Below are 18,796 nucleotides of genomic sequence, written 5' to 3'. Positions count from 1 at the left end.
TACGTCCATTGTAGATGCATTAGAAGTGTATCATTTCCTCGTGAAAACTTTTAGGAGTGTTGTGTCTTCCACGGTTAGAGCCCGCCAAGATCCAACCTCAATTCTAATCACACATCCAGTTTTTCTCACATAATGGCAATACAATACATAATGTGCAGTTCTTTGAAAATCCCATGGCTTCATGCCTTCTTCTAAATGTCATTCTTTGTGCAATTTTCTTTTTCCTTCTACCTTCCTGGAAAACTGATCTTCTAAGATCCAGCTCAAATATCATCTATTGTAGAGTCTTTCCTAATCTCTTACTACTGCACTCTTAGAATGAAACATCTCTTCTTTTTATCTTCTGGACATTATGTATACTGCTATCATCATACCAACAACTTTATGTTATTATTGTTTACATAGCTAATTTCTCGCCTGGACCTTAGGCTCATGGAGGGAAGAAGGTATTGTTTATTATGATGTCTCTATGCCTAGTGAGTATTTGCCAGGAGTTGATACCCTAAAAATGCTTATTCTCACTTAGAGCTTGCCTGATAAAATTTGAACTTAATAGACAGTTGTCTATATGATGTGATCTCAACAATGTTTAGGAAGCTCCTTTTTTTGCTCTATACCAGCATCCAACCAACACATCACTTCTAAACTTCTTCTACCTCATCACTGGTGCCTGAAAAATCTGTACCAGATAGTAAAACACTTTTTCACAATTGGAGATAGATTAAATGCATATAAGCCTGGGAGAAGAAATACTTTGACTTGAATATAAAGACAGGAGGGTAGTAAGGGGCACTCTGGACTGAAAGTAGGGGTATGCCAAACAGGTAGGAAGATCAAGTCAAAAGTTCATACTGAGACAAATTTTTCTGAGACTTTTGCTTGCCTGTCATAATTTACGTATTTATTGGCAACTGCAACCCTAAAATAGCCCAAAGGATGTGAAACAATGTGATTTTAGGTAGGAGTCAGAAATACTAATGCATATTCCTCTCTTTACTCATGTATTTTCAGAATGCATAAGTGCAGTAATGGAAGATCTTGTTACATCAAACAACTCATTAATGCAGGAGATGGGCAAGGACAATTACAGTTGGGGTAATGCTCACCTTTTAATGATAATTCTAATAGAAGAATGCTTGATGCTTGTATAGTTTTTATGTATAGTTTTACTTTTTAACCCCAAGGTAGGTGTATTAGTCAGGGTTCCTGAGAGAAACAGAACAGGATGTACATGTGTGTTGGGCATACATCCTGTAGAGAGAGATTCAGAGAGAGATAGAGAGAGAGAGGTTGTGTTACTTTAAGGAATCGGCTCACACGATTGCAGAGGCTTGGCAAGTCCAAAATATGCAGGGTAGGCCAGCAGGCTAGAGACCCAGGGAAGAGTTGCAGTTTGAGTCTGAAGGCAGACTGCTGGCAGAATTCCCTTTCCCAGAAGGTTAGTCTTTTTCTATTAAAACCTTCAACTGATTGGATGAGACCCACCTACATTATGGAGGGTAATTTACTTTACTCAAAGTCTACTGATAAAAGATACCTTCACAGAAAAATCTCAAATAATGTTTGACCAAGTACCTGGGTACTGTGTCCTAGCCAAGTTGTCACATAAAATTAACCGTCACAGTAGAAAAACGGGGAAGAAAGAGGGATGAACTATTCTTCTCAATTCTGGTTTCAAAATTCTTGAGAATGTACTCTGATTTGTCCTGCTGGGTGAGGTGCCTACCACTGGACCAGACAATTTTAATCAGGGTGTGGCATCTGGAAGGACTATCATCAGCCCAGATCATGTGAGGTGCCCATGATGGACGAATCCATTATGGCTAGGGAACGGGTGGAGGCTGCGTTACCTTGTACAGAATAGTTTTACATATAAAATGAGGTGTCACATAAATGGGGAATCATTGATTAACAGCTTATAAATGTAATTTTCAAATGTTCATGTTTTTTTCCATATAGTGATGGAACAGCTTCTAATTTCTCTTTTTCAAGGATTTTTGTGTAATTTTAGTTATGGTTCATTGATTTTCTATTATGTTGTATACAAGCTCTTGTGGAGAAATAATGGTTTTCACTCCATTTAAATATCTAAAATTGATTTCACCTACTTTCCTCTGAATATTTTCTAGCTTCAACAATTACTTCATCTATGGACAGAAAGCAGAGCACTGTAACACCTCCTGCAGAAGGTAGTATGCTGTTTTTGTTTTTTGTTTGTTTGTTTTGAGGCCAGTACTGAAGCATGGAATGTTGAGCTTCCTTAGAAACATAGTCGATGGTCTGGACCAAGTGCCAGCCTTGTGCCCAGTTGAAGAATATGGTGATCTGAATGCTGCGGGATGAGGGACCTGAATGACCTCACCTATCTACCCCTAAAACAGTTCAATTCCACTGGAGGACTGTGGAGCTTTCTCTATCAGGCACTGTGCTGGGCTTTGTGGGGAACATAAGGATGAGCAAGATGAGCAAGACGATCAGAGAGCCCCCAGGGAGCTCAGTTTTGTGGGGGAATCCCGACAGGAGCACAGTTATCACACAGGCAGAGGAGGTAAGCACTCACATCGAGTGTACCAGGAGTGTACAGAGGGAGTGATTAAGCACCAAGGCTTAGAGAAGGCCTCACAGATGATGTAGCATGTGAATCAGGTCTTAAAGGTAGAGTATCTTAATAGAAAAAGAGCATCGTGTAGGGCACCTTAGAGAGTGAAAACGATGTGAGAAATGACATAGAAATGGAATTGTGCTCGGTGTTTTTTTCTGCAGTTTGGGGGAATGTAGTGGGTGATAAGATTGCAAAGTGAGTCAATGTGAAAACGAGGGCTTTCAAAGCCAATACGAAGACATTTAAACTTATTCTTCAGGCAGTGAGAGATCTCTGGAGGGTTTTAGAGTTGAGGGAATCACATCTGTGTTGCAGAATGATGTACTGGCTGCAGTGTAAGGTATGAACTGAAAGGAGAAGAGTTTTGAGACAGAGACAGAAGTTAGGAGGCCTTTGCAGCAATCCAGGTACATGGCAATGAGGACTTAATCTAGGTTATGGTTGTGAGAAAAGAAAGGAAATGCCCCAAAGCTAATAAAAATTTGTCAGTGTGCATAAGGCTGGATGAGACTGGAAGATACTTGTAGACAAAGGATGCAGAAAAGATGGGATGTGACTGCTGGTTTGGGAGCAGAGATGAGAATCTACTATCTTCTCAGTGAAGCAAGAAGTGAAATCACCCTAGCTGATCACAGGAGCATATGGAGAATATATCTGTCAGACAGGTGCCAAACCCACTGAGTGTTGTAGAGGTACTGGCCATTGTGTAACTTATCACAACAGGTATGAAAAAGGAAAGAAGAGGATGAAGAAAGGGTGAAAAAATAACAATAACATAAGAACTATCATTATAGGTGTAGGGTGATTGACTGAAGTTTATAGAATGTAGGAAGGTGAAAGAACAGAGAATATCTGCAGTGCTTGGAATCCTCACCATCAGAGTTACTTCTTTGGATACTGTGCCCCTGTTCAAATACATGTTTATTTGATTAGCACGAACTTTCTTTTACAAAAATGAGTCAGATATTGAGGTTAAATATTAGGCAAAACATTAAAGCCTTATACTGCTTATAAGCTAAACTTCCAAATCCCAAGAACACCAGGACATTCACAACTTGCTGTCTCGCCAGTCTCTTCTTTTTCTGGTCTTATCTTAATCACGATTCCCTTATGCACATATATGCTTCCCACACCCAACCTCTAGCAGTTCTCTCACAAACCACGTTCTTGCTTCTCTCCAAGCCTTTGCCAAATTGGAGTTTCTCACTATGAGGGGATGCCACTTGGAGTGATGGAAAGAGCATGGATTTACCTGCCCTCTTAGATCTGCATTAAAATCCTCCCTCTTCCTTCATCTAGTAATATGATCTTTATTTGGCCATGAAATGCAAAGGGTTGAGTACATCACAGAGGAGGCAGATGACACGAAAAGAGGAGAGGAGAAATATTAAATGCAAAGTTTAGAAAAAATAAGCTTCATCCACATAAAAATTTTGCCATACCACAGCTGGTTCTGTTCATGTTAAACTGATGAAATCAATGACACTCTCCTTTGTTACAGGTGACTTGTGACAGATACACCTAATCACCTGTCAGCAAACCCCTTTCTGTCAGGGACACATGTCAGCTTACGGGAAAGCGTGAGCTTCTACATTAGGAGATGCTTGCCGGTCTTAATTTGTACTTTAAAATATGGAAAAATAGGTCAATGTTATATTTAATACTGATAATGATATTGAACGTATGGAAACAAAATCTGTGAGCAAGGTTCACAGCAAACTATCAGGGAGTATATGTGTGAATGAATAGGAAGGAAGGGGAACTCACTGAAAGGCCATATTTGATACTATTACATGCTTGCAATAAAATCCTTTTTATAGAAAATTTACAGAGGAAAATAATCCTTGTTTTTGCATTGATTTGTATTTATATACTATAGTATTTTTTTCTAGAAAAATACTTCTAAGCATCTCTTACCACTTGGCATCATCATTTTTCATTTTTGTGAGGTGGTCCAACTAAAGAAATTACAGATTATTTTAAAATCTGTTTATTTATTTTTATTAGTTAATTTTTTATTGGATTATAGTTGCTTTACAATGTTGTGTTAGCTTCTACTGTACATCAAAATGAATTAGGCATACATATACATATATCCCCTCCCTTTTGGATTTCCCTCCCATTTAGGACACCACAGTGCATTAAGCAGAGTTCCCTGTGCTTTACAATATGTTCCCATCAGCTGTCTATTTTATACATAGTATCAATAGTATATATGTGTCAATCCCAATCTCCCAATTCCTCCCACCCCACCCCTTTCCCCCTTGGTATCCATACATTTGTTCTCTACCTCTGTATTTCTATTTCTGCTTTGCAGATAAGGTCATCTATACCATTTTTCCAGATTCCACATATATGCATTAATATATGATATTTATTTTTCTTTCTGACTTACTTCACTCTGTATGACACTCTCTAGGTCCACCCACGTGTCCACAAATGACCCAATTTCGTTCCTTTTTATGGCTGAGTAATATTCAATTGTATATATGTACCACATCTTCTTTATCCATTCCTCTGTTGATGGACATTTAGGCTGCTTCCATGTCCTGGCTATTGTAAATAGTGCTGCTATGAACATTGGGGTGCATGTGTCTTTTTGAATTATGGTTTTCTCTGGGTATATGCTCAGTAGTGGGATTGCTGGGTCATATGGTAGTTCTATTTTTAGTTTTTTAAGGAAGCTCCATATTATTTTCCATAGTGGCTGTATCAATTTTCATTCCCACCAACAGTGTAAGAGGGTTCTCTTTTCTCCACACCCTCTCCAGCATTTACTGTTTGTAGAGTTTTTGATGATGGCCATTCTGACTGGTGTGAAGTGATACCTCATTGTAGTTTTGATTTGCATTTCTCGAATAATTAGTGATGTTGAGTATCTTTTCATGTGTTTGTCGGCCATCTGTACGTCTTCTTTGGAGAAATGTCTATTTAGGTCTTCTGCCCATTTTTGGATTGCGTGGTTTGTTTTTTGATGTTGAGCTGCATGAGCTTCTTGTATGTTTGGAGGTTAATCCTTTGTCAGTTGCTTCATTTGCAAATATTTTCTCCCATTCTGAGGGTTGTTTATTTGTCTTGTTTATGGTTTCCTTTGTTGTGCAAAAGCTTTTAAGTTTAATTAGGTCCCACTTGTTTATTTTTGTTTTTATTTCCACTACTCTAGAAGGTGGATCAAAAAAGATCTTGATGCGATTTATGTCAAAGATTGTTCTGCCTATGTTTTCCTCGAAGAGTTTGATAGTGTCTGGCCTTACATTTAGGTCTTTAATCCACTTTGAGTTTATTTTTGTGTATGGTGTTAGGGAGTGTTCTAATTTCATTCTTGTACATGTAGCTGTCCGGTTTTCCTAACACAACATTGTAAAGCATCTATACTCCAATAAAAATTAATTAATAAAAAAAAGAGTGAGATCGATGTAGGTATACTGATATGGTGATAGGTCTATTATATATCAACAAAAAAGCAAAAGACTTAGGACAATATACACAGTATGATATGCAATATACATCTCCATTTATATATATATATAAATTAAAATATGCATGTTTGTATGTAAATACATACTTAAGTGTGCATATTTACATCTGAAAGACAGAGCAAGTGCTTTTCAGTGTTGTTTTGTAGACTTAGGAAGTACAGCTGAGGTGTTAGGAAGAATAAAGGAAATTTGTATTCTTTACATAAATAAATAAATAAAATCTGTTGATTTAACTGATTTTGTGATTCTCTGAATAAAAATTAAACAAAATAATTTCCAACTTGTTCAACCTGATTGCCATCTTAGCTATTTTTAATGAAAGTACCATATCTTTCCACATTTATGTTTGTCTGAATTGCCACCCTTGAGGATAGGTGTTTAGTTCTGATGTTACTGATTTTTCACTTTCATCAAAACTTAGGAGGAGAAAACCACATCACTAATTATTCCATTTTTTCCCCCCTGAGGAGCATGAGTTATATGATAAATCTAATAGTCTCTGAAGCCAAAAGATTAGATTTAGAAAACTGCCTTTGTCTTTTAATTTAGATTCTGCATTCTCATCTGTTTGTCTTATAGATATCAAATCTCCTGAATTAATTTCATAACACTTTAAACAATTTTGTCACATATATAATTCATGTTGTTTTCCTAGTAATGCATAATACTGGAGGAAGTTGGTTAATCTTTGGATGGGTTTAATACTTTATGTATATTTCATGAATGTTAATTTCTTACGTAAGTCTAATATTTCTGGAATAAGACCACAGGAAAGTAATGTTCAAGTACAATTTCAGGTAATATGCTGTGAATGTATTTTAACACTGAACTTCTTTATCAAGCTTTTCTCTTATTATTCTCTGTGCTTCTGCATTTGTGTCTGTGCGTGTGTGTGTATAGTTAACACTTCACTATCAGTACTAGTGGGCACAAAGGCTGTGCTCTCTTGCCCTCCTGTGCTGTGGACAAGTATGCTGCTAACAACATGGGAAATAGTCCTCAGAGACAAGTTGCCCTGCTTCAGAGCCTTCAGGGGTGATACAAATGAGACCAAGGGAGGAAACTGTACCGACGAGAGAATAACCTGGGCCTCCAGACTTAACGAGAATCCTGCCCTTCAGATTGATCCAGTGGCCATCACTCATGATGGGTATTACAGGTGTCAAATGGTAACACCTGATGGGAATTTCCATCATGGATATCACCTCCAAGTGTTAGGTAAGGAACGTCATATATTGTGGTGTTTCAGATAACCAGATTTTGGGCTGAAACAAATCTCTAAATTCCATGTCCCATGTGTTAAGACTGAAGCATTTCCCCTACATTTCTGCAGTGCCCCCTGAGGTGACCCTGGTTCAAACTGAGAATGGAACTGCAGTGTGCAAGGCAGTTGCAGGGAAGCCAGCTGCACAGATCTCCTGGACCCCAGAGGGAGATTGTGTCACTGAGCAAAAACGTCATTGGGGCAATGGCACAGTGACCATCCAGAGTACATGCTACTGGGAGGGCCGCCATGTACCTAATGTGTCCTGCTCTGTCTTCCACTTGACTGGCAACAAGAGTCTGTCCATAGAGCTGGATCAAGGTTAGTAATTTTTCTAGTTTCGTTTTTGATTTTTCCATTCTTTCAGAAGAGTTACCTTAAGAAGGAAAAAGGAGTGTGCAGAGAAATTTCATTCAAGGAGGTCCTTTCAACCCTCCACTTTATCTCCCTTTCCTCCTCAAAGTAAAGAGATTGTCTGGAAGAATAATACAAAAATTTATTGTAAAAAGCCATATTATCGAATGCAGTTTATTCTACTTCTTTTTTTTTTTTTTCGGCCATGCTACGCAGCTTCCCGGATCTCAGTTCCGGGACCAGGGATTCGAACTGGGCCATGGTAGTGAAAGCCCAAATCCTAACCACTAGGCCACTAGTGAACTTCCCAACTTATTCTTCTTTTATTGTTCTCTTCTGTACTACTAAATTCGCTTGTGTAGTGTACTTTTACATAAATACTTATGGTTTTAATAGAAGGATAATGGGTAATTTTAAACAAATAATTATTATTTTATTAGAAGAATAACGTTGCTCATAAATTATCTTCATGAATTTTCTGTCTGGTAGAATTTTCTCCTCCAGGCTCTTCCAGTGAAGTTCCTTTAATGTCTTATAATAGCATCTATGATTCAGTTCATTACAGTTTAGTTTCTCTACTCTCTGCTCCCATCTACTCTTATTTTTTGTTATAAAAAATATTATTCTAATCAACATAACTCATATAGTTTAAAGTCTATGTTGTTCTATAAGGCTACCATGAAAAACGTTAGCTATCTCTCTGCCTCTCCAACCCCACCTCTCCATTCTTACACAACTCTCTAGAGACAAGCACTTTCAGATCTTCAAGTGTTTCTTCTAGTAATTGACTCAGTTTTTATAAACAACATGGTTGTGCTGCTATTTCTTAATATAGCAAATTTAAACCTAGTGTACCCACTTCCTCTTATGGTAGATGAGGATTTAACTTTACCTTCTCTTCCCTCACCATTCATATGGAGTAAAATAGCAATTTTTGGTTAAATTAAATAGCCAGTGTTTACATTATTTTGAACATGTATGTTTTGTTAAGCTCTGAATCAAGAAGTAAACTCATACTTTCATTTTTGAATAACTTTTTGTTTTTCCTGGCCTTAATTGCTTTCCTTTTTCATTTCCTTAATAATGCATGTACCTATTATTAATTATCACTAACACTAAAAACAAAACAAAACCAAACCCTAGAAAACGCCTCTTAATACTGCTTTCCACATGGTCAGATTTGTTAGGTAATTTCAGTTCCATTTTTTTTTTCTTGAAGACATTCTTTCTTGAGTTTTTACATGCTCTTGTTCTAATCTGGCCTGGTTGGTCACGAGACATGCTGCATAGCTATTGTCCTGGATGTTCTCTTTCCCTCAGTCCTCTGGTTGATGCCACGTCTGTGTAATCTGAGTTCCTTCTGCCTTCCTGACATTTGTTTGTTTTCATCTTTCTTCCACATACAAGGCTTTCCTTAACTCCTTGGCTATCTGTTCACTTCAAAGTGAGCACTAAGGAGCTGATTAGAAGCTATATTACCTGTGAGTGGGTTTGTTAGCTAGTAGGTTTCTATAGGGTGAAAACAGGTGATTGTTTTAAAATTGGGGATTCCTTATTTCCTTATGTACCTGAAGGTCTTTTCTCTGAGGCTGTTCAGACTCTGCAGAAAATAACTCTTCAGTCTCTTGCCTGGGAGGGATAATCCTGACTATCAGTGTTCTGGGAGCAGGGAGGAGAGGGGAGTGTGTGTGTGTGTGTGTGTGTGTGTGTGTGTATGACTGTTCAGAACTCAACTTTCTTTTAATGACACTTCATCTTCACCCTCCATTATGTCTGGATCCTTGACACTCTGGAGTTTCTCCAGTTCATCTTCTTTGGGCCACACTTCCTGTTTTCTGCTGGTCGGGGAAGGTGCATGGCGTGGGAGGAGACTTGGCAGCCCATCTGTTCTTAACACAGACCTTCAAGGAAGCTTCCAACTTTAGCTCCACAGTTCACTCCCTACATTCCCCCTTCTCTATATTTGGTCTTTCCTACTCCAGAGTCTTCCTGGAGTTCACTAAGGTTTATACTTATTTCACTCTGAATTATTGGCCATTCTTCTGTTCATTTTTCACCCTAAAAACAAGTTGAAATCTTTCATCTGCTCTTGTCTTCATCCATGTTCTCTTTGTCCTTGCAAGTCTATACTTTAAAAAATTCTCTGCTGATATTTTAGTAAGTGTTAAGAAAGGAGAAGAGGAGAACGCATGGGTTTAAACCACAATTTTCTAATATCTATTCTTAAAGTTTTATATACATATTAATAGTTTAGCAGTATTTACTGAGAAGAGTAATTGCCACTGGTTATGTATGAAGTCCGGCCACCCAGTATTACAATATGATGTCATATTTATAGAATCTCAGAACTGGAGGGACTCTCTAGTCCACTCCCACCCAGTGCAGATATGTCTTCCTCGCAGGGTGGACCTTCACCTGTGCTAGTGCACTTCCAATAAAAGAGAGCCCATTAGTTTGAAAGAGAGGGTTTCAAAACAATGTTGTCATTTTTAAATGCAAAACCAAACTCTTTTTCAAATAAAAATCCAATGTTTAAAAACAAAGTATTGAAGGAAGGTGGAGGGACTGGATAAGGCCTCCACTCACCTCTCTCTGCTGCCCCAGCCGCGTTCACGAAACACCAGGAGCACAGTCTCAAAACCTCTCAGAGCTGGCAATTCCTTGGTTGACTTGTCCTCCTATCAGATTGAGCTTTGTATTGCTGCCAGCAGTCAGTGAATAGTTTAAAGTTGCTGCCATGCATTCATTTCAGTTTCAATGCCCTGGAAGAAAGGTGACTTCAGAGTTAGGGTTATTTTTCCAAATACCTTCCTTACAACTCTATTTATTTCTGAATATTGGAGATGAGAAACACTCTATTACTATAACACAGAGGTCTGAATTTCACATCTCTCTTACAGGAATTCACCACATGAATCCTTAAAGCAACAAAATACTGATACAAGATGATGTCTTGTTGAAAACTTAAGAGTCTGAAATGATAAAGCAATTTAATTATAACAATTATTTGAACTATAAATGGATCAAAATTTTTCAAATAAAATCACAGAAATGAATTTCATGTACTGTGAGACATTCTTGAACCATGCTATATATATAATTTTTAAACAGAGTTTATTTTTTAGAGCAGTTTTATGATGACGGCAGTATTGAGTGGATAGTACAGAGTTCCCATATAACCCTTGACCCTACACATGCATGGTCTCCCTGTCTATCTAAATCTCCCGCACTGCGGTTGTACCTTTGTTATAATGAATGACCCTACCTTAACACATCATTATCACTCAAAGTCCATAGTTTACATTAGGGTTCATTCTAGGTGCATATTCTATGAGTTTTGACAAATGTATAAATGCCATGTATTCACCGTTATAGTATCATATAGTGTAGTTTCACTGCCATAAAGGTCCTCTATGTTCCACCTATTTATCCCTCCTTCCACCTTAACTTCTAACAACCCCTGATGTTTTTATTCCATAGTTTTGTCTTTTCCAGAATGTCATATGGTTGGAATCATACAGTATTTAGCCTTTTCAGATTGGTTCCTTTCACTTAGTAATATGCTTTTAATTTTCCTCCATGATTTCATGGCTTGATAGCTCATTTCTTTCTACTGCTGAATAATAGTAAATCATATATTTTTGTGTCTACATTTACAGATGCCAAAACATCAGCACCCTTAAGAATTTTATGTATCGTCCCCCCTATTTTTATTATCTTGGTCATCGTTGGATCCATTTGGCTTTTGAAAATCAGTGGCTGCAGGTACTGACTGATGCTTTCTCTTCTCCAGCTTTATTGGATTAGAAAAGAGTCAGAAAAATGGAATTGACTAGGTAAAAAAGGAACTCTGCTCAATATTCTGTAATAACCTACATGGGAAAAGAATGTAAAAAAGAATCGATATATATATATGTATAACTGAATCACTTTGCTGTACACCTGAAACTAACACAACATTGTAAACCAACTATAGTCCAACATAAAATAAAAATTTTAAAAAAGATGTTAACCTCAGTTCTCTCATAATCAATAAGTGTGTCCTGAAGATAACAGACTTGGAGTACGCTAATGACGAGGGAGATTTTTCTAGGTTACTTAGACATGCAAGCATAGTGAATTAGACATGCAAGCATAGCCCACTTAGGGCAGGATCTTGGGAGAGACAGTGCATGCTATTTTCTATTTGAGAAAAGAATTATAATAATTCATTTCATACACCAAATATGAGGTGTCACGTATATTCTATTACATCAAACTTCTTTGCATAATTTCACTTCCCTTTCCAAAATCCAGAATTATCTTATTTGGATGAATTAACTTACAAGCAGCATTCTTCACTCATTTCTGGTAGTTCATTTCTGATTTATTAAAGTTTCTATCAAAATGAACCACAATTGTCAATAGCATACTGTTTTGGTTTTCCATTTTCAATCTGAATAATAATGTTTTGACATTCACTCCAGCTAATTTTTACTTTTGCAGAAAACGTAAATTGAAAGAAACAGAACATACTTCAGTTGTTGAGGAGGTAAGATAAGATTAAAAAGAATATTTACAAACTTTTAAGCTATGTAGTCTGAAAATCTAGTCACATAATTTTTAATTTGCATCATTATTAGTATTTTAGTTGAAAAGCAAAAATTCTAACTTTACAGTGCTGTCAGGTGTACTTATTTTGTTAATTATCCACCAAGTACTATTTATATACACTCCAAATCCATATTTTTATTTCAAGAACTGCATCCTACAAAAGACATAATGTTTGCCTCATTTGGGCTGTAATCTTTGGAGAAGTTGAATTGGTATTTCCTCTCCCATTAAACCATCTCTAATTCTTGACTTCGTTTTTTCAATACCATCATCATTTCTCTCTTACCCAAGCTTAAAACCTATCCAGCTCTATAATCTCTTATAGCCAATAGCTTACTAAGTCTTTGACACTCTCCTCTGAAATACTTCTCATATCACTCCATTCTTCTCCACTCCTACTTTCAGACAACTGTTATCATGTCACACTGAGACTTAAATAATCAATAATTTTTTGATAAAATATTAGAAAAGTCTTGCTCTTATGTTCATGTAAGCCCAGAGACTACTATTGGTAGACACTAAAGCTGTGGGCCCTTGTTAGAAAAACATAGGTGGTTACTGATTTCTGGCTTTTTTGAATTGATTTTAACTTTGGGTTATTTCTTAGGATGAAATGCAGCCCTATGCTAGCTACACAGAGAAGAACAATCCACTTTATGATACTACAAACAGGGTGAAGATGTCTAAGGTGTTACAAAGTGAAGTTGATGGGATGAGTCTCCATACTGTATATGTTCCTGAAGTGTAGCACCAGGACAAATGAATCAAGATACAGTACAGATACTGTTTTGATTTTCTTGGAGTTCTGGAATGGAAGGCCTATTTTGAAATTAGCTTTTCAAAGATTCTTAGAAGACAGAGACATTCTAGAGGATTTGCATTCATATCCTTATACATTTGAAATTTTAGAATTTTAGCTGTTACTAGGTAGTTCTTTGAAGAACTGATATTATTACAAAGAAAGCTCATGCTCATGATAAAATATTCAAATTGTTCAATACAGTAGATGACGAAAACTGAGTTACCTCAAGTAACTCCACAGAAGGAACAATTAACCAACAGTTTTTATGTAATCTTCTAGAAAATTTCTATGTGCATATGTCATATCTATATGTGCATGGTATATGTGTACACTTATATGTCCATTTACATATACATACACATATCCTTGTCAAGACACAAATGGGAACATACCATAGTTTTGTTCTGTACTTACAGAAAGCTAATAATATAATATATCCTGAAGATCTTTTATATCAGCACAAGCAGAACTACCTCATTCTTCCTAATGGTTACAAAAAATTCCATTGTATGTAATGGAATTTAATTTAATTAACCACAACTCTAGTGGTGGACATTTAGATTAAGTTTTTTTTGTTTTGCTATTATAAACAATACTACGTAGAATGTTTCTTGTGACTATATCTCTTTGTATGTGTTTGAATATATCTGTAAGATAATTTCCTTGAGTGAAATTGCCAGGTCAAAGGGTTTGTGCATTTCTTTTATTGACTAATATGTCAAACTATGTCAATTTACATCCCCTCCAACCCTGTTTGAATGTGCCTTTTCTGTTATTTTAATATCCGTAAAATGCCAACCTACTGTTAGCTAATATGATATAAGATTATAATAAGAATTTCACTATTTAATAAAACTGAATTTATATTTTTCTTTCATGCTTGTGTGTGTGTGTGTGAGAGAGAGAGAGAGAGAGAGAGAGAGAGAGAGGGAGAGGGAGAGAGGGACGGAGGGAGGGAGAGAGGGAGGACAGACATGTGAGGACATTAGCTTCTTCTGAACTTATATCTCTATAGAGGTATTGCTATCTAATCCCTAATAGTTTTGCAGATGTGATAAATTGGAAATGTGTATTTTTATGGTGTGCACTTTATTGTGATGCATTTATCAAATAACAAATTTTTATAACCAGCTAAATATGCATTATGGAGGACTTGGGATATTTATAAAATATGATCTATGTGCTAAGGGAATAGCCATGGGATGACATGACCCTTTTCTACATTTTTCTATGGAATAAAATATTGGGAATATGTATATTAATCATTTTTAATATTATTAAATATATGTTTTAATTTTGGAAAATATGTCTATTTACTCCATAACAGGAAAAAATGACACTGAAAATTAAAAATTTTCAACATGGTAGAAATTAAAACAAAATCCGTTTCATTCTTTAATTGTGCCATTTGAAACGTTTAAGACAGCTATTTTGTTTTGTTAATATGTTTGTCTCCCTGAAGACATTTTGGTTCCTCTAGGCTTTATCCTTAAAAGGATTTTTAGTCTATTTTGGATGTAAAACTAATGATGACACCTGACACATGATATTTTGTGTATATATGTACCACATCTTCTTTATCTGCTCCTCTGTTGATGGACATTTAGGTTGCTTCCATGTCCTGGCTATTGTAAATGGTGCTGCAATGAACACTGTGGTGCATGTATCTTTTTGAATTATGGTTTTCTCTGGGTATATGCCAAGGAGTGGGATTGCTGGGTCATATGGTAATTCCATTTTTAGTTTTTTAAGGAACCTCCATACTGTTCTCCATAGAGGCTGTACCAAATTACATTCCCACCAACAGTGTAGGAGGGTTCCCTTTTCTCCACACCCTCTCCAGCATTTATTGTTTGTAGATTTTTTGATGATGGACATTCTGACCAGTGTGAGGGCGAATTTAAACTTTTAATAAGAGAATTTAAACCATTCACATTTGTTGTGATTACTTACATATTTGGCCATATTTCTACAATCTTACTTTACATGTCTCATTTACTATGTTTCCTCCCCCAGCTCTGTTTTATTTTTTTCTTTTACTCTGCTTTGCTGGACTGATTATTTACAATAGCCAAGACATGGAAACAATCTAAGTGTCCATTGGTGGATGCATGGATAAAGAAAATGTGGTAAATACCTACAATGGACTATAATTCAGCCATAAAAAAAGAATGAAATCTTGCTATTTGTGACAACATGGGTGGACTTTGAGGGCATTATGCTGAGTGGAATAAGTCAGACAAAGAAAGATAAATACCATATGAACTCACTTATGTAGAATCTAAAACAAAACAAAACAAAAAAAACAAACAAAAAACCCCCAAACAAGTTCACAGATACAGAGGATAGATTGGTGGTTGCCAGAGATGGGGGGTAGGGGATGGGTGAAATGGGTGAAGGGAGTCAAAAGGTACAAACTTCCAGTTATAAAATAAATAAGTCATGGGGATATAATGTACAGCATGGTGACTATAGTTAATGATACCCTGTGTTGCACATTTGAAAGATGCCAATAGAGTAAATCTTAAAAGTTCTCATCATAAGGAAAAAAATTGTAACTATGTGTGGTGACATGTGTTACCTGGACTTATTGTGATAATCATTTTATAATATATTCAAGTAACAAATCATTATGTTGTACACCTGAAACTAATATAATGTTATATGAGTTAATTATGCCTCAATAAAAAATGAAAAGGCAACATAAAAAATGGAACAAAATATTTGCAAACCATATATCTATAGGAGGTCAATATCCAAAATATATAAGGAACTCATACAACCCAATAGCAAAAATAAAACAAAACAAAACAAAACCAAATACTCTAATTTAAAACTGGACAAAGGACATGAGTAGACATTTTTCCAAAGAAGACATATAAATGGCCAACAAGTACACGAAAAGGTGCTCAACATCACTAGTCATCAAGGCGATGTGAATCAAAGTCATGATGAGCTATCACCTTGTACCTTTTAGGATGGCTATCATCAACAAGAAAAGAGGTAACAAATGCTGGCAAGGATGTGAAGAAAAGGGAACCCTTGTGCACTGTTGGTGGGAATGTAAACTGGTAAACCACTATGTAAAACAGTATGGAGATTCCTCAAGAAATTAAAACTAGAACTACCACATGATTCACTAATCCTACTTCTAAGTATATATCCAAAGGAAATGAAACTATTATCTTGAAGAGATATCTGTACTTTCATTTTCACTGAAGCATTATTCATAATAGCCAAGGTATGGAAATAACCTAAGAGTGTGTTGGCGGATGAATGGATCAAGAAAATGTGGTATATACATGTAATGGATTATTATTCAGCCTTTAAAAAGAAAGGAAATCCTATCATCTGTGACAATATGGATGAAGCTGGAAGGCATTATGCTAAGTGAAGTAGGCCGGAGAGAGAAAGACAAGTGTTGCATGGTATCACTTATATGTGGAATCTAAGGGAAAAAAAGTCAAAATCATAGAAACAGAGTAGAATGGTGATTATCAGGGGTTGGGATGTTGGGGAAATGGAGAAATGCTGGTCAAAGGGTACACACTTTCAATTATAAGATGAATAAGTTCTGGGAATCTAATGTACAGCGTGGTGACTATAGTTAATGATACTATATTGTATACTCGAAACTTGCTAATTTCAAGTATACAAAGAAAGGTACTATGTGAGGTGATGGGTTTGTTTTTAAAAAACTTCCTATGACTGATGTTAGAAATGACAACCACCAACTCCCAAATACTATATTAAATCTCTGTCAGAGATACTAAAGAACAATTTTGAAAGGGTGTGAATTCCCCTAAAACTTAGGTGTAGTGATGAACTACAGAATATCCTAATTAATCAGAGGTATCCCTTATGGATGGATCATGTATATAATAATCTCAAATTATTTTATTCCATCCATGTGTTGCAGCTTCTGAAATTAGGCCAGTAAGGTCTGTAAGTTTGCAACCAACTTCCTTTCTATTATCCTAAATTTACTAACATCAAGATTCGAGATATAGACCCCAGTTTCAATTTTTTTTTCCAGCGCACTTCCCACTTTTACTAGGCACACCAGATACACACCAGATACATATTTTTTAAATGGGCTTTACAATGTATAGTTTTATCACCTCGTTTACAATTAAATATATTGTGAACATTTTATCTTTTACCACCGTTAAAATAATTGCATAGTATGGAGAAATCATAATGTATTAAGCACTCTTAATACATTGGGGGACTTTACATAGAATTTTTTTTCAAGGAGACTTTATTCTCTTTTCAAATCCTTGAGAAAACAGGTGCCCTTGTCTTATACAGCTTCCTATAGATGATAGAAACTTGTCCTTCAACTTAGCTTTTTAACTTGCTTCTCTATACCCATCCGATCAACCAAGTAATCCATTTTATTTTCTCAACTCTTTCTCATTTGTTCCCACTTTAATATCTAGTCTCCTAGGGACACACGCAGACTTCAGTTTCTCCAGCATCCTGTCTCTCACCTCTGATATCTGCCCCTCTCTTCTCTTTTGCTCCCTTTACAGATACTTCCTTTCCTTTCCTTTTCAAGATATTATCTTAATTGATTTTGATCAACTCTATTCAGTGCTTTATACTCAGTTCCACACTGGGAGTAACCTTTAATAATCTGAAGATAGAATTCAATTGTTTAAAGGAAACTATTAATAAGCCCTTGCTAGAGTTACATGTATCAAGAAACATAGGACTTGGGCACAAGATATGGGTTACTTTTTTATTTAAGTAGTTTTTTGGAGAGGGCAGGGCAGAGGAAAGTAGTTGGTACTTTAAGGAAATGTTAGGGACCATCTATTCACTATTTCACTGTGTTAGGGAAATCTATTCACTATTTCAATGCAACTAACAAATCATCATCTCTCAGGTGGGACGTTGGAAGGACAGCTTTTACAGGTCATGAAATTTGCATGACAAATGTTGCATGCAAATATGGGTTAATTATAACTTTGCATAGCAAGGCAGATGCCAGGTAGCATAAGAGCACATGCAGACAGTGTTAATTCTGGAGTCCCAGAAGCTGTGAGGTGGTCATCCATCACAACCAGATAGGAATGACTGAGGAAGGCAGCAAAGCTGGCCATGCCAGCACTTACACATGGAACACTTCCTGGGCAACCAGGTGTGACGGGGCACAGGTCCACAGTTCTCTTTGTGCAAGTCACGTTCACAGTTCCGTCCATAGAAAGAGGGAGGGCAGGCAAAAAGGACCCCAGGATGCAGGTTTCCCCATACAGACAGCTGGTTCTGTTTAGCTCCTTACTGTCCTGGATTCCCATGGATGGTACAAACTGGGAAGGCTGATGACGAATTGCAGGCTCCTCCCAGGACTGAAGGCCGTCATCTCTGAAGGCCAGGTCTCCCTGTGATGGATGGGCAAGTTCATGGTGGCCCAATCCAGCAACTAGTTCAAATGCTCTGGAAAAGGCCATGATCAAAATCACACTGGAAGAGAAGCGCGCCATCTTCCTTCAGTCCATGTCTCACAGGTCAGTCCTAATCAACGCTTTGACTATAACCTTCAGGGAGATTCTCCTCCCTCAGCCACACCTGACTTTCAATTTTTTTAATGGAAATAATTATAGATTCACATGTAAGTGTAAGAAATAACACAAGAGATCCCTGTGCACCACTCTCAGTTTACCCCAATGATAACATTCTGCTAAATTATACTATAT

General features: G+C 36.6%; 1 protein-coding gene and 1 pseudogene across 1 annotated transcript in view; one reads left to right on the top strand and one right to left on the bottom strand.

Moving 5' to 3' along the window:
* The first annotated feature begins 2,149 nt into the window (after positions 1-2,149).
* The window catches only part of LOC133093317 (cell surface glycoprotein CD200 receptor 1-like), a 35,307-nt gene continuing 18,660 nt past the window's right edge, over positions 2,150-18,796 (top strand). The window contains exons 1-3 of the mRNA XM_061193076.1: positions 2,150-2,189; positions 6,982-7,299; positions 7,415-7,666. Coding sequence (XP_061049059.1) covers positions 2,150-2,189; positions 6,982-7,299; positions 7,415-7,666 — 610 coding nt within the window. The remainder of the gene's footprint in view (positions 2,190-6,981; positions 7,300-7,414; positions 7,667-18,796) is intronic.
* LOC133093762 (protein Cripto-like) lies at positions 18,056-18,598 on the bottom strand (annotated as a pseudogene).

Source organism: Eubalaena glacialis, chromosome 6 (genome assembly GCF_028564815.1).
Source record: "Eubalaena glacialis isolate mEubGla1 chromosome 6, mEubGla1.1.hap2.+ XY, whole genome shotgun sequence".
NCBI classification, from domain to species: Eukaryota; Metazoa; Chordata; class Mammalia; order Artiodactyla; family Balaenidae; genus Eubalaena; species Eubalaena glacialis.
This window is presented reverse-complemented; position numbering and strand designations above follow the sequence as displayed.